Consider the following 26,348-nt stretch of genomic DNA (forward strand, 5'->3'; position numbering starts at 1 on the left):
ACATGAATCAATATTCAAAAAATGCAAAAGGTCAATTGTAAAAATTCTCCCTGCCACCCTTACTCCCAGCTTCCCAGTTTTCTCCCCTATTTTTCCAAAAATATTTTATGCAAATCTAAGCAAATACATACATGCATACTTAAAGAGTGCTATCTTGCTTTATAACAAATAATTAGCTTTCTTTATACACTATTCTGCATCTTGATTTTTTCATATAACAATAGATTGTGAAGATCACATCAGGGCATAGCTTTCTATGTTTTCTTCATAGCTGCATAGTATTCAATTTATGATGTATCATGATTCGACCGATCCCTTATTGATGGGTATTAAGACTATTTCCAGTCTTTTGCTATTATAAGCAATGCTGCAATGAATAATCTTGTACAGTGGCATTACACACCTTTATGGGTAAATCTAAAATTGGAATTTCTGGGTCAAAGAGGAGATGATTTAATGTTCTGACATGTATGGCTAATTGCTCTCCATTAAAGATATTCCCATTGGCAATGTGAGAGTGCTTCATATATATTGCTTTTTAAAACACTAATTTTAAAAATGTACGTTATAGTTCAGAGGGGATTACTGAGGGATCATGTCTGTTTATAACCAGCAGGGTTAAGCCCTGACTGGTGTGGCTCAGTGGATTGAGTGCTGGCCTGTCAACTGGTAAGTTGTCGGTTCAAATCTCTGCCAGGGCACATGCCTGGGTTGTGGGCCAGGTCCCCAGTTGGGCATGTACATGTTTTTCTCCCTCTCTTTCTCCCTCCCTTCCTTTCTCTCTGAAAATAAATAATTAAAATCTAGCCCTGGCCAGGTAGCTCAGTTGGTTAGAGCATCATCCAGATACACCACAGTTGTGGATTCAATCCCTGGTTGGGGCACAGGCAAGAGTCAACCAATTAGTGCATAAATAAGTGGAACAACAGGTGATGTTTCAGTCTCTCTAAAATCAATTAAATGAATAAAATCTTTAAAAAACATAAATAAAAGCAGCAGGATTAAAAAGGAGAAAAAATATTATTACCTAAGACCATATTGTTACTACCACTGTTGTTCTGCCTCCCTTGTTCCTTTGCTAAGTTTCCTTTGGAGTCCCAGGAACAATCATAATGGGGTGAGGGCAACCAGGCACCAGATTTCCTTTTAGGAAAAGAACTTCCTTGGTTTGATGTATTAGTTTTCTAGAACTCTCATAACAAAGTACCACAGACTGGATGGCATAAACAACAGAAATTTATTTTTCGCAGTTCTGCAGGCTAGATCAAGGTATTGGCAGGGTTAGTTTTGTCTGAGGCCTCTTTCCTTGGCTTGTAGATGGCCATTTTCTCCTTCCATCTTCACATGGTCTATCCTCTATATTCATCTCTGTCCACATTTTGTCTTATGAGGACATCAGGCATACGTGGATTAGAGCCCACTCTAACGACCTCATCATCACTTAATCACCTCTTTAGAGACCCTGTCTCTGAATGCAGTCTGCAGTCACCTCGTGAGGTCCTATGTGGTAGGATTTCAACACATGAAATGAGGGGAGGCACAATTCAGTACGAAATAGTTAGCACTTATGTCTTTAAGTATGAGCAGCGAAGTCCCACAGAAGCTCCTCGACGCTCTGTAAAATTCTTTCTCATGTAGTCTTGGGCTTGTGATTATTTAAGGAGTGAAGGAATTGCAGTTGTGCCCAGTAGTATATAGAAAAGGAACATGGAGGAATGGCCAGATGCCCCATAACCTGAATTAATTCCTTGGAAGGAAGGACTGGGTTCAGAAGTGAGCAGGACTGATGTAAACCCCAATTAGTCATGATGGTCTCAGAGAGCAAGTTAGAGCCATCTTTGTTTAAACCTTAAAGGACATAGTGATGACCCCATCAAGCACCAGTGACTTAAGAGAAAGTTTTATTTTAGTTTAGACACTGGTTGGAGGCCATGAGTGTTAATGGCTTTGCGGTCTTCAACAAGTGGAAGGTGTGGGAGGGGTTAGGGTTCAGAACACTCTTTATTGATTTGCCCAGAATGAACTAAAGAAGGCCACTGACGACCTCTTCAAGAACTGTTTGGGTGGACAGTGGGGGGTAAAAGCTAGTGTCAACCTAAGAAATGTCCAAACCTATAGAGAATGTTTGTGAGTTTATTTGAGCCAAACTGACAATAGTCGCTGGGAAGCAAAATCTCAGTGGAGAAAATGCTCTGGCGAAGGGCAGTTTTACTGCTTATGTTGTACGTCAGAATCAACGGAGAAGACATAAGGGTTACACACAATCCACTGGTGGTAGATTTGGGAGCGGGGATAAGCAGAGTGGAGAAATCTCTGATATTGGATAAAAGGTAAAACGGAGAAACTTCTTTTACACCGGCGGTGTGCATGAGAAATGGGGCCACACACTAAAACTGACAAACTCAGGGAGGCCTCCAAGACAGGCCTTACAAACTCCAGAGACAGAAAGTAACCATGATGGGTGGGCTGAACATAAAAATTCCAAATTAAAAGCAAGTCCTGGTGGATTGTCATATCCTAGGTCAGTATCTTCCTTGACAAAGGTCCATTTTTATCTTAACTGAGCCAGCCTGTCTACTGTCTTATTTTTGAACCTATAATAACATACCTTTGGAATTTCAGAGTAAGCCTCCTTTCTCCAGACAACCTCAGCGCACAAACTCCTGCCAGAGCAGGAGTCCACAATCCCCTCATTGTTATCTTACTGCTCGAAAATCTTCTCTGTGTGCTGTAAATGTTGTCAGCTATGCTACACCCACCAATGTCAAAGGAGTCCATGTCTCTCCATTTTACTTTTCATCAAGTATCACTTTGCTTTCTCTCATCCCCCTAATCTACCACTGATAGATTTCATGTCTTCTCCTTTGATTCTGATGTACAATATAAATAGTAAAACCTCCATTCTCTGGAGCATTTTCTCAATCTGTTGAGATTTTGCTTCCCAGTAACTGTTGTGTTTGGCTGAAACAAATTCATAAACAGGACTTCTGGCCAAGATGGAAGCGTAGGTAGACACACTGTGCCTCCTCGAACAACCAAAAGAAGGACAACAACAATTTAGAAGCAAAAAACAACCACAACTGATAGAAAATTGAACTGTATGGAAGTCTGACAACCAAGGAGTTAAAGAAGAAACACTCATCCAGACCGGCAGGCAGGGTGGAGACTCGAAGCCAGACAGAGAGGACTTGCGGCAAGGCAGCACCTGGTGGACCCAGCGAGGCGGTGGCTGGCAGACCTGGCAGTCCCACATTCTCAAGCAGATAAACTCGGAGGAACAAATGTGGAGCAAAACAGACTGCACAACCTAGGGCTCCAGCATGGGGGAAATAAAGCCTCAAACCACTGACTGAAAACCCCTTGGGGGTTGAGGCAGCAGCGGGAGACACTCCCAGCCTCATAGGAGAGTTCATTGGAGAGACCCACAGGGTCCCAGAACTTACACAAATCCACCCACATGGGAATCAGCACCAGAAGGGCCCACTTTGCTTGTGGGTAGCCAGGGAAGTGACTGAAATCCAGCAGAGAGCAGAGCAAGCACCATTGTTCCCTCTTGGACCCCTCTCCACATACAATGTCATGGCACAGCCACGTGGGTTGCCCCGCCCTGGTGACACCTAAGGCTCCGCCCTGTAAGTAACAGGAGCACCAAGACAAAAAAAAAAAAATGGCCCAAATGAAAGAACAGATCAAAGCTCCAGAAAAAATACAGCTAAGCGAGGAAGAGATAGCCAACCTATCGGATGCACAGTTCAAAACACTGGTTATCAAGATGCTCACAGAATTGGTTGAATCTGTTCAAAAACCAGATGAAAAAATGAAGCCTATGCTAAGAGAAACAAAGGAAAATGTACAGGGAACCAATAGTGATGCGAAGGAAACTGGGACTCAAACCAACAGTGTGGACCAGAAGGAAGAAAGAAACATCCAACCAGAAAAGAATGAAGAAACAAGAATTCAAAAAAATGAGGAGAGGCTTAGGAACCTCCAAGACATCTTTAAATGTTCCAACATCCGAATTATAGGGATACCAGAAGAAGAAGAGGAAGAACAAGAAACTGAAATCTTATTTGAAAAAATAATGAAAGAGAACTTCCCTAATCTGGCAAAGGAAATAGACTTCCAGGAAGTCCAGGAAGTTCAGAGAATCCTAAAGAAGTTGGACCCAAGGAAGCACACACCCAGGCACATCATAATTACATTAGCCAAGATGAAACAGAAGGAGAGAATCTTAGAAGCAGCAAGAGAAAAGGAGACAGTTACAAAGGAGTTCCCATAAGACTGTCAGCTGATTTCTCCAAAGAGACCTTACAGGCAAGAAGGGGCTAGAAAGAAGTATCACAAGTCATGAAAGGCAAGGACCTACATCCAAGATGACTCTATCCAGCAAAGCTTTCATTTAGAATGGAAGGGCAGATAAAGTGCTTCTCAGATAAGGTCAAGTTCAAGGAGTTCATCATCACCAAGCCCTTATCATATGAAATGTTAAAGGGATTTACCTAAGAAAAAGAAGGTAAGAAATATGAACAGTAAAATGACAGCAAACTCACAGCTATTAACAACCACACCTAAAATAAAAACAAAAGCAAACTAAGCAAACAACTACAACAGCAACAGATTCACAGAAATAGAGATCACATGGAGGGTTATCAGCGAGGAGTGGGAGGGGGGAGAGGGGGAAAAAGTACAGAGAATAAGTAGCATAAATGGTAGGTAGGAAATAGAAAAGGGGAGGGTAAGAATAGTATAAGAAATGTAGAAGCCAAAGAACTTATATGTATGATCCATGGTCATGAACTAAAGGGGGGGAATGTGGGTGGGAGGGGGTGTGCAGGGCAAAGGGAAGTGAAGGGGGGAGAATGGGACAACTGTAATAGCATAATCAATAAAATATATTTAAAAATAAAAGGAGGATCATAAAAAAATAAACTCATAAACATCCTGTGCAGGTTTGGACATTTCTGACATTGCAGTGGGTGAGGATAGTTAACAATTAACTTTTGTAGCACATAGAGATGGTGCTACAAACCAATGAAAAAAAACAATGAGAGGTTCAGGCTCTGGTCTCACGCACAGGTGGGAGTTTGTGCCCTGGGGGTCTGGAAAAAAGGGGATTACTCTGACATTCCAAAGGTATGTTATCACAGATTTAAAAAGAAGATAATAGGCTGGCTCTGTTAAGGTAAAGATTGACCTTTGTCAAGGAAGATACTGGCCTAGGACATGACTACACACTAGGACCCACATTTATTTATTTATGTTTTAAAAGATTTTATTTATTTATTTGAGAGATGGGGAGGGAGCAAGGGAGAGTGACATCTATGTGTGAGATATACATTGATCAGTTGCCTCTAGGGCGCTCCCAACAGGGGACCTGAGCTGCAACCCAGGCCTGTGTCCTGACTGGAATCTAACCAGTGACCTTTTGGTTGGCAGGCTGGCCCGCAATCCACTCAGCCACACCAGCCAGAGCAGGACCCATTTTTACTCAGAAACTTTTATGTTCAGTCCATCCCATGTGGTTACTTTCTGTCTCTAGAGTTTGTAAACCTTATCCTACAGGCCTTCCCTGATCTTGTCAGTTTTAGTGTGTGGCCCCGTTTTCGTCCACACAAGGGATTCACATTCACAAATACTTTTGCAATCCAGTTATTGAGCATAAAATTGAGATGTGTTGAGGTGTATATGGGAGGTGAGGAAGTGAAGTCCATGAATGTAGACAATGCCATAATGAAATGAAATGATATTTTAAAAACGAGATAACATTGAGCATATCTGTCTACAGAGAGCTACATAACAGCGTTCTCCCTCCTGGGAGCATGTCCATGCCTTTCTTCCCTCTCACGCACGTGTCTCCTAAACTGTAAGGGCCCCACGGAGACTTGCAACCAGGGGAGCAAGGGCAGTGGCAGCTCTTCTCGGGAATGTCTCCAAGGCCCCATTTTCTCCGACTTTCCAGTCCCAGCAGCCCCACCGAGGCTCACTTCTTATAACATCTGTAGAAAGCCAAAGCAGTCCCATCTAGGTTCTCTCCTGTTGCTCTTTCTATCCTAAGTCCATCCGTGTTTCACTCTCCCCAACTTTAACACACACACTCCCTCCCTCCCTCCCTCTCTCTCTCTAAAAAAAAAGAAAAAGAAAAAAAGAGCTACGTAGCACTCCCTGTCCCCAAAGCGCCGGCTGCCGCCAGAGCCTCTGCGCAGGCTCCGCCACCCCGGCTCCCGGCCCCGCCCCGCCCCTGGCAGGCTCCACCCCCGTCCGCCCGCGACGCTGCGTGAGCTGGGGTTCTCCTGCGAGCCGCTTCCGCTTTAGTCTAGCCGCACAGGTGTCTGCCGCACGACCCCGAGCCCACCCTGCTATGCCTCTCACCTCCCTACAGTCTCGGCCCGCGCGCCGGGTGTTCGTGGTGGGGGTTGGGATGACGAAGGTAAACGCGGCCGCGGTCGCCCCGTAGCGGGCTTCCGGCCCCGCACCGTCGGGGTGAGACCGGGGGAGTGCAGACCTTACCCCCAAACAGGGGGCGGCCTGACCCTGTCCGTGGGTCCGTCCTTCCAACCTTGAGGGCACCGGGGACGTCCCACCGCCCCCAGATTTTGGCCCTGGGGGCATCGGAGTGGCAACTGGGGTGGGTTGTGATGTAGTGTTTCTGAGGGCTTGTAGTGTCTGGAGGAGGGGGGTGTTTCCTGTGGCCATTGCCTCTTCCTCCTTTTCCTCCCAGGGTCAGAGTTTGTGAAGGATACCCCAAAATAACCTGAAATCCACATCTCCTTTGATTCTGAGTGGACCTTCGAAGTTGGCAAGGGCCACCTCACTCCCAGAAGGGAAGCAGGCAGTGGATGCCACCAGCTCTGCATTCCTGGGAATGGAGTAGTTCCCCTTCTCTGCGGTTTCACATACCTGCAGTCAACCACTTGAAAATATTAAATGGAAAATTACAATTAAATTATTAAATAGTAAATGGAAAATAAACAATTCATACGTTTTAAATTGCACGCTGTTCTGAGTAGCGTGATGAAGTCTCTCACCATCCCACTCCATCCACCCTGGGACGGGAATCACCCCTTTGTCCAGGTATCCGTGCTGTGTACGTCCTGTGTGCATTACCCGCCCTTACTCACTTAGCAGCCATCTAGGTTATTAGAGAGAGATCAAATTGCATAATTTTTATTACAGTATATTGTTATGCTTTTTCTATTTTATTGTTCCTAATTTATAAATTAAACTTTATCACAGATGTGTATGTATAGGAAAAAAACCCAGAATATATAGGGCTAGGTACTATCTGTGGTTTCAGAGATCCACAGGGGGTCTTCGAATGGATCAACAAAGGATGGATGAGGAGAAACATTAGTGATGCTCAGCGTCTTGCACAGATTTTTCTGGATCTTCCAACCTCATTTCTGTTCGTTAGGTGCTACTCTGCTTGGTACTAGGAGGCGGGAGGCTCCTACAGTCTTATTTCTTGACACACACCCCTAGGTTCTAGTAATTCCAAACTGCTGTTAGTTTCACTGTACACCCTGTTCTGTGCCTCTGTTACTTTGCTTCTGTTGTTCTCACTACTTAAACTATCTTCATTTGGTTAACTTTATTGCATTTTTCAGAGATCAGTTCAGATCTTCTCCAAGCAGCCTCTGATCCTCCTGACTTTAACAGAGCCCCTGTACTTACCTCTGTCTTACTATGCTATGCTCAAATTCTGTTTATATGTCTATAGTCTTCCTCAGCACGGAAGCTCCTCCAGGGGGAGTACCATGTTTAATTCATGGCTATACCCCTAGCTTGCTTAAAGTGCCTGGTACCTGAAGAGGCTCAATGAATGTTAGTTGAACAATACTAAATGGATATGCATTGTGAAAGAGAGCTCCTAGGGGGAGTTCTTTTTCTGAGAAAACATCCTTAAAACTTTTATCATCTTACCAATAGTCTACAATCACAATTCAATCAAAACATGTGTACCTATATATCGACTAATGCATTATAAAACATATTTGGAGATTATTGTTTCATGGGAGAAGGGACTTCCAATAAAGGTAGCAGTAAAACCTACATTTTGGTATCAATGCAGTCTGATCCTTTATTGGCTGTTGCATGTTTGATTATATTGGTTGTATAGAAAAGCACACAGAAAGCTTTCCAGCCTTTTGGGAAGTGGGTGTGTCTTTTCCTCCAGTTGGGAGGTGGAGATAGGGGAGGTGTTCGTTACACTCCTGAGGGAAGAAATTGGGAATACGGAGAGCAGCTTTATTGATTTTCTTACTAGGCCAATGTACTTCCCTCTGGGCTTGATTTTTTTTTTTTTTGGAACCTTGCCTAGGGTTTGATGAAGAGGGAGGAATTTGCTAGATAAGAGTTTAAGCTCCATTGGTAGGTCTTGATTGGGTGGGTTCCTTATTGGATATCATTACATAATTTCTTAAACTAGTAAAGAAGTAATAGCATAAGGATATTTAGAAATATGGCGTTTTATAAAAGAAGAAATAGCTAAAAGAATTGAAAGTGGATATTTTGGGAGCAAGTAAGACCAGTGGATTGGGAGTAATGAAACCAGTTTTTATTATAAGCTTTATGATACTTTTGTTTTGGCATTTCTTTGCTTAAAAAAAATAAAAACAAAAGAAAATAGAACGTTATCAGCACCTCAGAAATTCCTCTTCTGCCCTCATCCAGTCACCGACTCCTTGCCAGAAAAGGCTTGCCATTATCCTAACTTCTGACCTTTAATTCCCTAGATTAGTTCTGGCTTTTTTATTCAACATTATGTTTGTGAGATTCATCCATAATTTTACATGTAGTTATAGGTTGTTCATTCTCATGGATGTAATGTCCATGTTATCAACATAAAACAATTTATCCAATCTTCTGTTAATTGACATTTGGTAGTTTCCACCTAAACATGCTTTTAATTTTGAAGGAGTAATGTATGTATTTATTTGCCTAATTTTTTTAGTCAGTGAACACACTAGTTTTATGTTGCTCTATAATAAATTACTGCAAATTTAGCAGCTTAAAACAACATCCATTTATATCTCACAGTTTTATAGGTTAGCAAGATGGGATGTGACGGAGGTCTGCTCAGGGTTTCCCTAGCTTGCAATCAAGGTTTATAGCGCAGCTGTGTTTTCATCTGGAGCTTGGCCTTCTCTTCTAAGCTCATTCCTTTTATTGGCAAAATTAATTTCCTTGCAAATGATCCATTTTTTTAAAGAATTTATTTATTTATTTTTAGAGAGATGGGAAGGGAGGGAGAAAGAGAGAAACATCAATATGTGGTTGTGTGGTTACCTCTCACACCCCCTACTGGGGACCTGGCCGGAAACCCAGGCATATGTTCTGGAAACATAGGAAACCCAGGAAATCAAACTCAGCACTCAGTCCACTGCCACACCAGCCAGGGCTGATCCCTCTTTTTTTTTTTCACTGGAGGATAAAGTGTCCATTTCTTGCTGGCTGTTGGGCTGGGGTCACTCTTAGCTCCTAGAAGCCTGTGTCATGTCCTTGCCTCATGGCCCCTCCAGTTCAGCAGTAGAGAACTTAATTTTCTGTCATATTTCTCTCTGAATTTTGAATCTCTTGACTTCTGCCAGATTTTTAAAAAAATTACCCTGATTTCAGTAAGAAATGGGGATGTGACATTTCACTATATGGCTGATAATCTTTAACGGATAATACTTGTTAGAGCCTAGCCAGTACTCTTTTTTTCTTTTTAAGGTTTTATTTTATTTATTTGTAGGGAGAAGGGAAGGGAGGGAGGAAGAGAGGGAGAGAAACAGCAATGTGTGATTGCCTCTCATGCGCCCCCTACTGGGGACCTGACCCACAACGCAGGCCTGTGACCTGTCTGGGAATCAAACTGGAGACCCTTTGGTTTGCAGGCCAGTGCTCAATCCACTGAGCCACACCAGCCAGGGCAGCACAGTAGTCTTCATCATAAGTGCTCTCTGTAAATGCTGTGATTCTGACTTAGTGAGCTGAAGAATAAATAGAAGGAAAATAAGCAACTGTTAGATGCTGAATTAGGGAATTATGAAGAATTGGAATGGGTCAGAGACAGGAATAAATGTTGAATATTTTGGTTTGGCTCAGTTTAACAAATGCATTTTGGCACCACAATGAAGTATGGCATTTAAGCTAAGTATCTACACAGTGTTTCAAATTGGAGGTCATGAAATCAATTTAGAAGGTTGCCTCTAGCATTAAAAAAATTAAAAGTAGAAAATATTGTACTAATATAACAAGGATAAGTATTTCATGAAATTTTTGCTTTAATTATATATGAATATACAGTTGGTCCTCCACATCTGTGGTTTCTGCAGATCAAAAATATTCCCCCTAAAATGTTATGTTATAGTCGATGTGTACTCTGTAGTTAGGCCCATGATGGTGGGTGTGTCTGTACTGAACATACACAGATTTTTTGGTCATTATTCCCTAAACAGTACAGCATAACAACTAGTTACCTAGCATTTATGTTAAGTATTATAAATAATCTACAGATTATTAAAAGTATACAGGAGGATGTGCATAGGTTATATGCAAACATAACACTTATGTAAGGGACTTGAGCATCCATGGATTTTGGTATCTGTGGGGAGGGGGGTTCCTAGAACCAATTGTGGGTACTAAGGGAGGAACAGTCATATCGTGTATGCCTAGTCATATTGTAATATGTGTCTTACTGTGGTTTGCAGTCAGAAATTCTTGAAAGTCATTTCTCTTTATCACAAGCACTGACTAGCAAGCTGCTCCACTTTATCTAATCAGTCACCAGGTTTGGTAGATTTTGCTTTATGCTTCTTAAGGCTCTCTCCTCTTCCTGCTCTGTGCTGCCATGCTAGCTCTCACTTGGACTGGTCAGTCATGCCGTTTGGTCCCATTGCCTCCAGCCTTGCTCCCTTTATTCATTTCTCCACATTGCGTCCACAGTGATCAGAAATCCAAGTCTTCTCATCCCAGTCTCCCTCTCTCTTTTTTCAAGCAGGGCTTTATTTTTCTTTTTTTGGTTAGTTTTTACTTCATAATCATAAACTTAACTCTGCAATCCGGCTAGACTTGGAAGGGGTAAGGAAAATATGGAACCCAGTGAACTGTTGCAAAAGCATGAAGATTGTAGAACATCACAAGCAGATGAGGGTCGAGAAGTGTTCTTCTGAGCTACAGAAGGAATGGTCTGGTGGTTAAGATAAAACACAAGTCAAATGTATTAGAGTGGTCCACGGTCAGACATGGTGCTTGGTGGTCTTGCCATTCCTGGACCCACAGCGCTCCATAGCCATCACAGCGTCTGTGCCATCTTTCACCTGGCCAAAAGACCACCTGCTTGCCATCCAGCCACGCAGTCTTGGCAGTGCAGATTCCAAACTGGGAACCGTTTGTGTTGGGTCCAGCATTTGCCATGGAGAAGATGCCAGGACCTGTGTGCTTCAGGATGAAAATACCATCATCACGTTTCTCCCTGTAGATGGGCTTGTCACCTGTGCCATTGTGGTGTGTGAAGTTACCACCTTGGCACATAAATCCTGGGAAAATTCTGTGAAAGCAGGAACCTTTATAACCAAATCCTTTCTCCCCAGTGCTCAGAGTACGAAAGTTTTCTTTTGTCTTTGGAACTTTGTCTGCAAACACCTCCAAGGAGACGCAGCCCGAGGGCTCGCCATGGGCAGCCGAGGTTGAAGAGTACGATGGGGTTGACCATGGGGGAGGATCCGAGGCGTCAGTGGCGTCTGCAAGGCCCATTTTTCAAAGCAGTTTTATGTTCACAGCAGAATTGAGCAAAAAGTAGTTTCATATGTTCCCTGTCCCCCATCAGTAATCTGCACCAGAGTCACTCTGTGCCTTTGTTGCAACTGAACTACCTGGGCACATCGCTATCACTCAAAGTCCATAGTTTACCTTGGTGGTGGTGTTTGGACAAATGAATGATAACATGTATCCGTTACCAGAATTCAGGAATGGGCTAGGTGTTCAACATGTTTTTATTTAAATGAATGAATTTCTGTGATGCTCTGTTGTGAGGAAATGTAACTAAACTTGTTTCTATTTATTATCTTCTATATTTCTAGTTCATGAAGCCTGAAGTTAAGGATTCAAGAGACTACCCTGACTTGGCAAAAGAAGCAGGTAATATAGAATATTTAGATCTTTGAACATTATAGTTTATTGTGTGATCTGTCTTGATTTTGCAGCAGTCTTGTGATCCAAAAAAAAAAAAAGGAGAACTTACACAGGCAATTGCCTAGTGGCTCACTAGACAGGAGAAAGGGAAAAGAGCTTGGGCATTCTTAGCTAGATAGCCAGAGCAGACAGTGGCCAGTGATTTTATGTGCTACCCACTTGTTTGTTGGGACAGCAAAGGGCTCTATGGGAGAGAAAGGTAGGTTGATTAAAAAGGATGATTTGATTCTACGAGATAGGACAGAATTGGTATCTTCCATTCCTAGAAAAGGGATAATCACATTCAAAATGTATTAAATACCTATGTGTGGTTTTCCTCTCTCCACTTGACTGAGTCAATGTAGAGAATTCTTTTTCTGTCACTAGGCGAGTGTGTGACTAAATGAGGTGATGCAGTGTGTTAATGTGTACTCTTGTGAGTGTTAAGCAGAGAACTTGGGTGAATAATAGCAAGCTGGAACTCAAGAGAGAAGGGTCCACGGTGTGTGGTCCATGTTCCCTAGGCAGTCTTCGGAGACACATGCTTGGGCCAGGCTGCTGCTGGCTGAACTGTGGATCCGAATTGTGTTGTTCTCTCTTAAAAAAAGGAGGATAAGCACAGTAGCTTCTCTGCATGGTGGAAACAAATGTTTTAGACTCAGGTGTCAGTTGTTTGGGAGTGCTAGAAAATACAAACTTCCCAGCACCTGGAGACCTTGCAAGCTCTTGGCCCCATGAGGTTAGGTACAGTCCTCCTCCTGGGAAATCTCCTAGACCCATGCTGTTCCTGCTAGCTTGTTGCCAAGCAACCCAAAAAGAGTTATTAGGGTTATTCATTAAATAATCCTCCATGTCTCCATCCTAGTACCTAGTGCCTGTATATCTGGATTTTGTTTCAACTCCTTATTTAACTCAGTATTTAGATACTAGTATACATGAAGTCAGAGCATCTCTGCTCCCCAAAAGGAAGGTTCATGAGATTTAATTAATTGATTGTGATCTTCTGGGTGGACACTTTTTATTTAATGTTTATCTTTTATGTTGTTGAACATTCTCTTGACTGATATCTCCAAATAGCTTCTGCCTTTCTCTGAAATGGGACATGCTTTACACAGTTCTTTTTATATGCTTTTGTTCCATTTCTTTTATTTAGTCAATGATTTTGTGGTTACTTTAGTAATATGTGAATATAATATTTTGATTATAAGATGGTAATGTGGAGGTGAAGTTATGCAGTTTGAAACTAACTGTGGGGATCAACTGTTAACAAGAATTTCGGCCTCATTGACTTTACTTACTGCTTAAAATTCTCTTCTTTGAGAAGTGTAATTAGGAAAATAAGCTTCACTTAATAAAGGAAGTGTAATGTAGAATAAGCTTTTAAAACTTAGCTTTGCTTTTAAAAATACCCGTTGGTTCCAAGAATTTAGGGAAATGAGAAACACAAGGGGATGATTCCACTCACCTGGCTGATAGCGTCTCAGGTGTGATAAGGGCGCCTTCAGACTGCGCTGGTCCTGTTTGGTTTAACGTGTGCTCAGGCACAGCTCGGGGAAAAAACTCCTGAGATTCTGTAACTGATTCTACATTCTGCTCCCTCTGGACTTATGTGTAGACTGGTGATGTGGCAGGGGATGGGTTTCATGGAATAGTAGATCCAGACGTCTTACCCTCTACTTCTCCAAACTGGTTTTGGCGGGGAGGTCTGCTACCATTTTGTTTCCTATCATTTCCCAGATGCATAGAGTGGAGGAGAGCGCAACCAGCAGAGATGAGTTCTATCAACTCCCGTTATTCGCTCTTCACACATTCCTCATCCTCCTTTCCCTGAGTGAAAGGTTAGGATTCCTTTGCACCTAAATACAAATGATACTTGTTTGAGTGGTATAGCAATACCGCGTAACTCAGTTAACCTCTGTGCTTTCTTTGTCTTCTCATTCCTTTAAAACATTTTTATTTAACAATTATTTGAATCTGAAAGTATACACAGAAAACCTGATGTTAGGAGGAAATGTTCAACAAATATTAGTGAGTGCATGCTGGGGACCAGGAAGGATTCACAGTAGGGCAGTATACAGATCTCCAAGCTTTTCCTGTTTGATAGGGAGCAAAAGTCAAGTTTACACAGGTGGTGAGTAGCCTGTACTAAGTACAACATGCCGTTGGCATTTAGAGGAGGTACAGAGCACAGGCTAAACCGTATACCTTTTTGTGACTCAGTCTTTCCCATTGATTATAAGAGCAATGCATGTGTTTTATTGGAACACAGAATTATATAATAATGAAAATGAAATTTTGTGACCCATGCCTATCACTGTTAACATCTTAGCGTATTCTATTTTACGATAGTATTTTTTTGTATGGTTATATGGGATAATGTGCTAGGCAGATTTGTATCCCAGATTTTTAAACTTACTTTATCATGAGTATTTATCCTATTGCTTAAATGGCTTGAAAAAAATTATTTTTTTCAAATTTTAATGATATATTTATTCTACGATTTTTTTTGGACATTTAGGTTTGCAACTTTTTGATATTTTAGAAGAATTACAGTGAACATCTTGCTAAATAAATATTTCATCTCATCTCTAGTAACTTTTGAGGACAGAGCCTGGAAATAGATTCATTGGAAAAGTGAATATATGGCCATTTTAAGACTCTTGCCAAATCATTTTTCAGACTGGCTACATTTTAGTTTCATTAGCAGTATATGAGAATTCTTAACGTAGTCTTGCCAGCATTATTATAACTGAAACATGAAATATTTTTGTTCACATGTCAAGTAGGAAAAGATGAGTAGTTTGACTAAACTAATCCCATAATTAATTATGTGTCTTCTTGGTTAAAAAATTTCAAAGTAGGCCCTGGCTGGGTAGCTCAGTTGGTTAGAGTGTTGTCCTGATGTGCCAAGGTTGTGGGTTTGATCCCCGGTCAGGGCACGTACTGTACAAGAATCGACCGATGAGTGCATAAGTAAGTGGAACGCTAAAATTGATGTGTGTCTCCCCCACTTCACATGGTTGAAAAAACCCCCCGAAGCACCACAAAATAGCTTAGAATTCCCAGGACTGTTCCTCAGAGGGCAATTTCTTTAACTGTTCTGGCTTTAGTTCTTCTGGTGGTTATTTTCATATTCCTCAGTGTTTATTCTACCACACTTATTCCAGCTTTTGGTTCACCAATTTTAGATCTGTTTGCTTCTCACTGTGATAGATAAGGTTTAGCTCACACCTTCTCTCCAACCTTCACTTTCTTCTTCCCAGTTTATTTTTATATTATTTTTCAGTTCCTCCATTGGTCATTTTTATAATTTTAAATAGCATCCTTACAGCTCCATTTACTGTCCCATGGAGAAGATCATCTCTTGATCCTGACTTTGTAAGATGACCACACAAGTGCTCCCGTCCCTCTCTACCCCCAGTACTGCCATTCTGTCCAATTTTGCGCACTAGGTGTGCAGCGGGGCCACAGAGGTGATGTGGGGCCACAGACAAGGACCTTGCCATTAAGGGTTGTTAAGACTCTTGGGATTTGATATATTTATAGTTAGGGATACAGTTAGGACATAAAATGTTAAGTATCAAAATGGAGATGTGAAGAAGTGAGGCAGTAGCTTACAGGAAGAAATGATTACTTCCGAAGGGAGAGATCTGAGATGATTTGATGAAGGATTTGTCATTTGGATTGAATGTAGGCTACACAGAAGTAGATTTACTACTCTGGGAAAACTAAATGTACTTTTTACTCATCTAAAACAAATATTTAAAGCACCATTTGATAAAACCCTTTTGTTTTTATAGGTATGAAGGCTTTAGCTGATGCCCAGATTCCTTATTCAGCAGTGAAACAGGCATGCGTTGGCTACGTTTATGGTATGTATTAAACTATATATTCTAAAAATTATTCACCTAAATCTAACAGCAACCACATAAACAATATGGGAGTATTTGTGAATTTTAACTTTTGAAACTCAGAATTCAGGGTTTTACCCATCATTCCTGGATTTCTCTTTTGTGTTGGCCTAGTTTAACATATATTTTTGCAGTTCTTATAGTCAAAACAGGAGATAAATTTAAAAATATTTTTTATCTTTAATAAAGAAAATATTACCCATACTTGTACCATGTAAAGGTAATTACTGTTAAGAAGATAAATTTTTGCTTCTTGTTGTCTTAAAAGTTGCATTTATTGACATTTTCATATTTAATAAAATTTTTTCATTAAACTTTTTCTGATTAAAAAATGATATTGTACTGCCCTGGCTGATGTGGCTCAGTGGATTTAGTGCCGGTCTGTGAACCAAAAGGTCATCAATTCGATTCCCAGTCAGGGCACATGCCTGGATTGTGGGCCAGGTCCCTAGTTGGGGGTGCGTGAGAGGCAACCACACATTGATGCTTCTCCTCGTTTCTTTCTCTCAGCCTTCCTCTCTCTCTAAAAATAAATAAATAAATAAAATCTTTTAAAAAATGATATGTACTATTTGTATTGTAAAAAGAAAAAGGAAATGCACAAGAAAAAAATAAGTCAACTGTTGAAGTGACCTTGGAAGCATGGAAGACCCCCTGGTCTCTTCCCTTGAGGTTAGAAGTTGAATAGCTATAATTCAACACACAAACACATCTGAGAGATCCATACCTTGAAACTCAGAACGTGGCCCACTTGGAGTGAGCAGGGGAGGAGGGAAAGGAGAAGAGCCTAGATGCGTGCAAGAGACGCCGCCTGGAGTGCACTGTGAGTCTTGGGAGAGGAGGACAATCAGGCTGCAGTGTGTACTCTGCAGCCCTGAAGAACAGGGAGGTAGAATCAACATTCCTGCCTGAGTGGTCAGCACATGCTGTGGCTGAACCTGGTGACTGGAGCAGAGGTGGAACACAGAGGTGTGGCACCCGTAATCTAGCAGACACCATTGCCAGGCAGGAAAGAAAACCTCAGAGTCTGGCCGCCTTTCCTCACCCTTCTGGAATCTGGGTCCGAGTAGAAGCTGTGGCAGTGAGTAGTGGGCAGAGCACATTATCTGCAACCCTGAGAACTGGAGAGGCAGATGAGTTCCTCGCTGAGCAATGGGCTCATGCTGTGGCTGGTCCCTGTGAAGGCTGGGGGTGGTGGACATGTAGAGGTGTCGCAGCTCAGAGCCGGCAGTCGCCTTTGCTGAGAAGAGAACATTCTGCCAGCGCAGCCCACCCCCTACCCATTACACCTGAACTTGGAGGTGTGGGCACCTGGGACACCTGGGGCACACTGTCTGGCAGTGCCTGGTAACGGGGTAGCGCTGGGATATCATGGGTTTGGGACCCCATCATCTACCACATTCCCCTAACACAGGTAGTGTTCTGAGACTGAGGTGACCTGGTTGAAGGGGAGATGCCCACCTCCCCAGGGAATACAGGGATTTTCCACCAGACCTGCAGGTATTCTAGAAGCCAGAGCAGTGCAAGAGAAAATAAAAACTTGTGCTTCCACACCACCTACTAAAAAACAAAGATCTCGTATCAACCTAAATAGAAAATTGTTCCTCTTAAAAAAAAAAAAGCAGATTTTGTTGCCATAAATGCCTGGGCAGAGAAATAATCCATCAAATACCATGAATAACCAAGGTAACAAGGCAGCTCAGAAAGAAAAGGAAAAATCTCCAGAAAATAAATTTATACACATGGAAATATGTGATTTAAATGACAGGGAATTCAGGATTGCAATTCTGAAAAAAACTCAACAGGATACAAGAAAGCTCATATAGGCAGTTTAATGAACACAGAAATAAAATCAGTGAATAAATGAAGCACTTTACCAAAGAGAGTGACACTTCAGAAAGTAACCAATAGAAATTTTGGAGCTGAAGAGCTCAATAAAAGAGATGAAGAATGAACTAGTGAGCTTAGAAATAGAGCTGACCAGATGGAGGAAAGAATTAGTAGCATTTAAGGTAGAGACTCGGGAGTGAAAATAAATGAAAGAACTCTATGAGGACTACCTGACTGCATCAGAAAGAGCAATATAAGAATGGGCACACCAGAAGGAGAAGAGGGGGAGAGGGGCTCAGAGATCCTATTCAGTCGGTGAGAACTCAAGCCTATGGCAAGAGCTAGATCCTTGAATCCAAAAAGCAAAGTGAACACATAATTATCTCAATCCAAAAAGGCTTTCTCCAAGGCACATTAAAACTGTCAAAAATTAATGACAAAATGAATTTTCCTGGGATTAAGAGTCCCATGCTCTACCGACTGAGCTAGCCAGGCCACCTGTAAAACAGATTTTCAAGACAGCCAGGGTAACCTTTAAAGGAAATCTCATTAGATCGTCATCAGATTTTTCAGCAGAAATCCTACATGCTAGGAGAGAGTGGAATCAAATGTTCAAACTACTGATAGAGACAAATTACCAGCCAACAATAATATATCCAGCAAAGTTATCCTTTAGATATGAAGGAGAAATAAAGACTTTTCCAGACATAGAAGATGAGGGAATTTACTTCAAGACCTGCATTGCAGGAAATACAGAATGAAGTTATTCTACCTGAAACAGACAAATACATATATAACTATGAGCCCTGGCTGGTGTGGCTCAGTCAATGGATTGAGTGCTGGACTGCAAACCAAAGGTTGCTGGTTCGATTCCCAGTCAGGGCGCATACTTGGGTTTCGGGCCAGGTCCCCAGTTGGAGGCATGCAAGAGGCAACCTGCTGATGTTTCTCTCGCACATTGATGTTTCTGTGCCTTCCCTTCTCTCTAAAAGTTTATAAATAAAATCTGTTTAAAAATAAGATACATAACTATGAGTAAGATGACTAATGGACAGACAGAAGCAGGAAATTGCAGCCCTTATTCAGAATAAGGTATTACATACTTAAATATAACATAAAACTTAAAGGAGATAAAAAACACTTAAAAAACAGAAGAAGACAATAGCTACTGTGATTTGGAAATGATCTCATAGCATAAAAAAGCATAACTTGTGACAATAAAAACATAAAAGGGGAGAGGGTAAAGGTCTGAATTTGCAAGGGGGAATGGAGATAAGATGTATTCAGAAGAAAAAGGATTCCTGTATATACGAAACTTCTGCATAAACCTAACGGTAACCACAGAAAAATCTAGAACTGAGACCACATAAAAAATGAAAACAGGAAAAAATCATAGAATATCACCAAACTAAAATAACAGCTGGAAACACAGGGAAAGGAAGTAAGGGAGACACAGAGCTGTCAGAAAACAAAAGATAAAATGGTTGTAGGAAATCCTCACACATCAGTAATCACCCTAAATGTAAATGGACTAAACTCACCAATAAAATGGCACAGAATAGTGAATTGGATCAAAAAGCGAAACCAAATGCTACGACGACAAATATAGACTCAAAGTGGTAGGGTGAAAAATGATACTCCAAACAAGTGGCATATCCAGAGAAGAGCAGGTGTAGCCGTTCTTATATCTGACAAAATAGAATTCAAGGTGAAAGGGTAACAAGAGGCAAAGATGGACATTTTATGATGATAAAGGGGACAATACAGGAAAAAGACAAGAATGCCCACTCTTCCACTGTTACTCAACATAGTACTGGAAGTCCTAGCCAGAGTAATCAGGCAAGAGCAAGAAATAAAAGGCATTCAAATTGGGAATGAAGAAGTAAAGTTGTCACTTTTTGTGGATGACATGATTGTATAGAAAATCCTAAAGACCCCACTAAAAAAATATTAGAGACATCTGGCTGGTGTAGCTCAGTGGATTGAGCACTGGCCTGTGAACCAAAGGGTCGCTGGTTCAATACCTGGGTTGCGGGCCAGGTCCCCAGTGCGGGGTGCATGAGAGGCAAACACATTGATGTTTCTCTTCCTCTCTTTCTCCTTCCCTTCCCTGTCTCTAAAAATAAGTAAATAAAATCTTTAAGCAAAAACAATTTATAAAATATACTTAAAGAAACTATTAGAAACAATTAACAAATACAGTAAAGTTGCAGGATACAATGTCAATATATCAGTTTGACTTTGGGTGGTGAACACAGCACAATATGCAGATGATGTATTATAGAACTGTATGCTTGAAACCTATGTAATTTTATTAACCGATGTCACCTCAATAAATTTAATAAAATGAAAAGTCACCTGTCATCCCATTATCTAGAAATTATTACCAATAATTTTTGGTATATATCCTTCAGTGAGTATGAATGTGTGTGAATACACCTGCACATACAGTTTTTTCTTAAAGAAAATAAGGGCCTAGTATATATACTTCTTGGTGACCTGCTTTTTTCATTTTACTATATTCAGTATTTCCCTTGTCATTAAGTCTTCTTTTATACCATTATTAACATTTTGCAATTAAGTTTTTTTGGGGGGGAATAGATTAAATATTTACATGGTTCCAAAATAGAAAAGGCGGATGGTTATATAGTGGAAAGTCTCACTCTTATTCCCTTAGACAGCTGGGGTCACTAATTTCTAGTGTGTCTTTCTAGAGGTAATTTATGTATATACAAACAAGTACGCGTGAGTACGTTAAAGCCCCCATTTCCCCTTTATTTTGTTACTCACATGGTAGCATAATGCATACACCCTTTGGTAGCTTGCTTGTTTTTGTTTAGTAGTTCTTGATAACTATTCCAAATTATATCATGAAGAGCTCCCTTGGCCTTTATTTATGGTAGCATGGTGTTTCATAGAGTAGATATATCATAATCTATTTAATCTACCTCCTTTTAATGGACATTTAGGATGTTCCAGTCTCCAGTATTTTTAATGATTGCATGATATTCTAGTCTTGGGGATTTACTATAGTTTACTTAGTAGTAGTAATCATATCCTGTTCTCGGACATTTAAAATTATTTCTAATTTCTGGTTATTAAAAAAGGCAATACTATAGATGAATCTTTGTGCATATCTTTTATTTCCTTAGATTTTAAGATATTAAGAGAACTCTTTTAAAAAATATTTTATTTATTTATTTTTTAGAGAGGGGAAGAGAGGGAGAAAAGCACAAGTGTGTGGTTGCGTTTCATGTGCCCCCTACTTGTAACCTGGCCTGCAACCCAGGCATGTGCCCTGGCTGGGAATTGAACCGACCACCCTTTGCTTCACAGGCCAGCACTCAGCCACTGAGTCACACCAGCCAGGGCTGATAACAAGGGAATTCCTTAAAGGGAATTTACTAGTTCAGGTAGATGCAGTGTACTTACTGAAAAAGAGGCCCTGTATGTTGCTGCTTTCCCTGGAGACTGCTGGAGAGTCTGGACCTTCAGATGTTCCCATCACACTGCTGCAGCTTGTCTGCCTTGGGGGCCATGCCGCTTGGGAGAGGGAGTCCAATGTATTCAACTTGGATCGCTATTTTTCTGGACTTCTCTGGCACTCAGGAGCTTCTGAACTTTTTGAAGTTGTGGAGCCTTTATATGAAGAGAAAATCATGGCTTTTTCATCAATTGGTGTAGTTTTAAAGATTTATATCTAGCAGTATAAATAAAATATTGCTTCCTTAATCATGTAACCCTAGTCATATTGAATTGTTTGCTATTACTGGGTCATTTCTCTAATTCCCTACCTCTGTATTTTGTAAAGAAAGTGCACATACATTCTGTGTTTTGAGAATTAAAACAATTTTTTTTATTGATTTTAGAGAGAGGAGGGGGGAGAGAGAGAGAGAAACAGAAACATCAATTTGTTGTTTTACTTATTTATGCATGCATTGGTTGCTTCTTGTATATTCCCCGACTGGGGATTGAACCCACAACCTTGGTTATTGGGACAATGCTCTAACCAACTGAGCTACCCGCCAGGGCCTGTGTTTTGAGAATTTTTTTTATATTTGTAGAGTAAATGATGCTTAATGCAAAAACTGTTTCTGAGTAAGGTGTTCATAGTGGTTTTTTTGTTCTGCTCATGTTGCATGCTAGGCAGAGGCATGACACTGAAAACCCGTGATGTGGTGCCCTGTTGTGCGGCAGTCCCACGTTTCCCATGCTGCATTATTACAGTTCCAGTTTCTTTTTCTCTGCAGGTGACTCTACCTGTGGGCAGAGGGCTATCTATCACAGTTTGGGAATGACTGGAATCCCGATAGTCAATGTTAACAATAACTGTGCCACTGGTTCTACCGCTTTGTTTATGGCCCGGCAGCTGATTCAGGGCGGTGAGTGGTGCTCTTTAGTTCGTGTACTTAAATACATGTGGGGTTATCGCCCCTTCCACCGTTTTCCCACGCAGTCATCAGAGGGCTGGCTTTATAATGTATTTCTTTAAAAAAAAATAACTTTGTGGAGATGTGATTTACGTATCATAAAATTCACCCCTTTAAATTACACAATTCAGTATTTTTAAATATATTCACCCATCACCACTACCAAACTTTCGAACATTTTCATTACACTGGAAAGAAACCTTGTACTCATTAGCAGTCATTCTCTGTTGCCCGCTCCCCTTAGCTCCTTGCAACCACTCATCCACTTTCTGTCTCAATGGATTTACCTATTCTGAATATTACATGAATGGAATCACACAGTATATGGACTTTTGTGGCTTTCACTTAGCATTATGTTTTCATAGTTCATCTCTGCTGTGGCATGTTACCAGTACTTCATTCCTTCTAATGGCCAAATAAGATTCCATTTTATGGATGTACCACATTTTGTTCACCCATTTATCAGTTGAGGGACATTGGGTTGTTTTCATTTTTTGGCTATTGTGAATAATACTGCTATACACATTTGTATACATCTTCCTTGTGGCTTTCAGTTCTCTTGGTTTTATATCATATTTTATATTTCCAAATATTGCCCTCGCTGGTATAGCTCAATGGGTTCAGTGCCATATGTTCTAGGGTCTTTTATTAGGCTCTTTATTCTGTTCTACTGATAGATTGTTGATTATTGCTCCACTACTCAAAAAAAAAAGTGTTTTAATAGTTGGGGCTTTATAATGTCTTACTGTTTGGTGATGCTAGTGCCCCTGTCCCCCAGACCTTGTTATTTTCATTTCCTTTTTAAAGACAGATTTTTGTCAATTTTGTCTTGTTTTGCTGTTCAGTTGAACTTTAACATCTTTTTTGAGATGTCCCCACCCTCCAAAAATTACTCTGTTGAGATTTTGATCAAGACCCTTTAAAAAATAAATTTATTTTACTTAATGTTTTAAATTTTCAAAAATTATTTATATTCTTCACTGAAACATTTCCATATTAATCAAAAGTTTTATTAACATTGAAGATCGAAGAAAGAATTAAACAGTTTCTTGATTTTTTTCCTCTTATCTAGTTGCATATAAGAATTTTCTCTAATTATTCAGTGGTTAAAAGTTTTATAGGATTATAGTATGTTTTTTCATTTTATATAAATCAACATATTTAAGTGGAAGTATTCAATATATTTTTTGCATGTCTGGAAATTAAAATTCTCAAAATAATTACATTTTCTTTCAAGGTATGGCTGATTGCGTCTTGGCTCTTGGGTTTGAGAAGATGGAGAAGGGATCCGTCAGAATGGCAGTGAGTCCCGTTTACTGTCGTTTTGGGGTTGTCGTGATGCTATAAGGAAGCTTTGCCCATTGGACAGCCGTCAGTAGCGCCCGTTAATAAGCAACATAAAATGTACTTTGGCATAGTTATTAAAGAAGTTGATATAACCCAAAACACTGAGAGGTGACATCGTATATGTACACATAGATTCTGGTATTTTAGAACAGTAGAGAGTGATAGAGATAATTTAGTGCAACCTCTTTACTTCATGAATGATGAAACTGATGTTTAGAGAGGTCAGATTGTTGAATTTGAGGTTGACTTATCTAATTAATTTAAAAGTCATTTATTCACTCATTCAAAAATTAATTTCATCCAACAAATTGAAGATAATTAATAATGTGGGACTTCTGTTTCTGATAATGGCAAGCCGAAGCTTTTGAACCTGGTTCAGAACTGGGTTATCAGTTCTTCTATTGATGATAACCAGAGAATATTTGGATGGAATATAAATAAAATATCCTAAAGCATCAATGAGTTAATAAAAGAGAGGAATTGCAGGTGAATGCCAGAAAATAAAGATCAGCATTTGAAGGTGCTTTTGCCTTGAAGGCCTTTGCTGATCAGGAAGCTGTGAGCTTCAGTCTCACTGGCTCCTAGAATGAAGACGAAAGTAGTCAAAGCTCGCTCAGGTTCTCCCAATGTCAGAATTTTAGTATCCACTGTCCACATTAAACTGGGACTCCGTAGGGCTAAACTCTTTGGGTAAGGGTGAACCCAAAGTAAAACTGCTCCCCTTCCCTATTTCCTCTGTTCCCCACTTTCATGAGATCACAGGAAAAATTGCTTGGTACTGAGCAGAACAATGGGAGGAAAAAGAGAAAGGGGAAAATACCCCAGAAGAATCTTTTATTAAGAATTATAAATGATAACCATAGTCCTTTATGTAGGATTGCTGCAAAAATTCTTGTTCCCTGGGTGATCAAAGAAACCTCAAACCATGTCATTGAATCTAAATTGATTCCAGAATGGTATCAATTTAACAGAAGCAAATGTAAATTTTCTTTTGGAGGAAAACATCTTTGTTCTAGGTTTTGAGAACTCTTCAAGTAAGTTTTCAAGGACACGCAGTCGAGGAAAATCAAGCATTAAGAAAACAAGGCACCATAATTGAGAACCAGGAGAAGGAGGCACAGTAAAAAGTGATCTGTGAAGACTTCAAAAACTGGCTTTACTGGACACACATTTAAGTGTGCTAACGATGTTTAATGAAATAAAAGACAAGCTTGGAAATATGTTAAGGGCATAGGAAACTGCAAAAAGAGACACAACAGGCCTGAAAAAAAAACGCAATAGAATTTATAGAAAAGGAAAAATGAAATAATTAAAAATTCAAAAGATAGGTTTGATAGCAGGTGATATGCATGACTTAAAAAAGAATTAGTGAAACTGGACTAGAGTAAAAGTAATTATTGAGAATATACTGTAGAGGGGAAAAAGATGGAGAATTGGCAGGAAGTTAAGACATTGAGGATAGGATGCTAAGGTATAATAAATGTTTAATTGGAATTAATTGAGAAGTGGTGAGAGAGAAAATAGAATATAGACATTTTGCTTATCTTTTCAGAAAAACAGCTCTTAGTTTCATTGATATTTTAAAATCGATCTTTTCTATTGTTTTCAGTCCCTATTTCATTTATTTCTAGTCTGATCTTTGTTAATTCCTTCCTTCTACTAACTTTGGGCTTCTTTTTCTAGTTCTTAGAGGAGTGCAGGGTTGTCCAACCTGTGGCCTGCAGGCCGCATGCAGCCTAGGGTAGCTATGAATGTGGCCCAACACAAAATCGTAAATTTACTTAAAACATTATGAGATTTTTTTGTGATTATGTGTTGCAACGTATTTAATGTGTGGCCCAAGACAACTTTTCTTCTTCCAGTGTGACCCAGAGACACCAAAGGTTGGAAACCCCTGGTAAAGTTAGGTTGCTTATTTGAGATCATTCTTATTTCTTAATGTAGGCTTTTATTCCTATGAACTTTTCTCTTAGAACTGCTTTTGCTGCATCACTTGTCTTAAGATATTTTTTGATTTCTTTTTTGTCCCATTGGTTATGTAGCATATTAATCTCTACATACAGTATTTGTGAATTTTCCAGTTTTTTTCTTGTAGTTGATTTCTAGCTTCCTACCATTGTGGTTGGAAAAGTTGCTTGATATGACTTCAGTCTTCTTGAATTTATTAAGACTTGTTTTGTGGCCTAATGTATGATTTATCCTGGAGAATGTTTCCTGTGCACTTAAGAAGAATGTATAATCCGTTGCTTTTGGATGGAATGTTCTGTATATGTCAGTTAAGTCTGTCTGATATAATGTGGTGTTTTTTTTAAAAAATATTTTATTTATTTATTTTTAGAGAGAGGGGAAGGGAAAGAGAAGGAGAGGGAGAGAAACAGCAATGTGTGGTTGCCTCTCATGTGCCCCCAGTTGGGGACCTGGCCTGCAACCCAGGCACGTGCCCCGACTGGGAATCGAACCTGTGGCTCCTTGGCTCACAGGCCTGCACTCAATCCACGGAGCCACACCAGCCAGGCTAATGTGGTGTTTAATGCCAATGTTTCCTTATTGATTTCTTTTTGTCTGAATGATCTATCCATTGATGGCAATGGGGTATTAAAGTCCTCTACTATTATTGTATTGCTGTATTTTTCTCCCTTGTTTGTATTGGGTACATAAATATTTACAAATAGGTATT

The 26,348-nt window shown here is 40.3% G+C and overlaps 1 protein-coding gene across 2 annotated transcripts in view; it reads left to right on the top strand.

Annotated features, from left to right (window-relative positions):
- Positions 1-6,249: 6,249 nt before the first annotated feature.
- SCP2 (sterol carrier protein 2) overlaps positions 6,250-26,348 on the top strand; it is a 97,133-nt gene continuing 77,034 nt past the window's right edge. The window contains exons 1-5 of one of the 2 annotated variants that reach the window (XM_024571025.4): positions 6,252-6,427; positions 12,063-12,120; positions 15,954-16,025; positions 22,145-22,276; positions 23,562-23,626. In XM_024571025.4, coding sequence (XP_024426793.1) covers positions 6,359-6,427; positions 12,063-12,120; positions 15,954-16,025; positions 22,145-22,276; positions 23,562-23,626 — 396 coding nt within the window. In that variant the 5' untranslated portion in view covers positions 6,252-6,358. Of the gene's footprint in view, positions 6,428-12,062; positions 12,121-15,953; positions 16,026-22,144; positions 22,277-23,561; positions 23,627-26,348 lie in introns of both variants that reach the window. The other variant, XM_045204220.2, reaches the window with a different exon arrangement.

This window comes from Desmodus rotundus, chromosome 3 (genome assembly GCF_022682495.2).
Source record: "Desmodus rotundus isolate HL8 chromosome 3, HLdesRot8A.1, whole genome shotgun sequence".
Taxonomy (NCBI): Eukaryota; Metazoa; Chordata; class Mammalia; order Chiroptera; family Phyllostomidae; genus Desmodus; species Desmodus rotundus.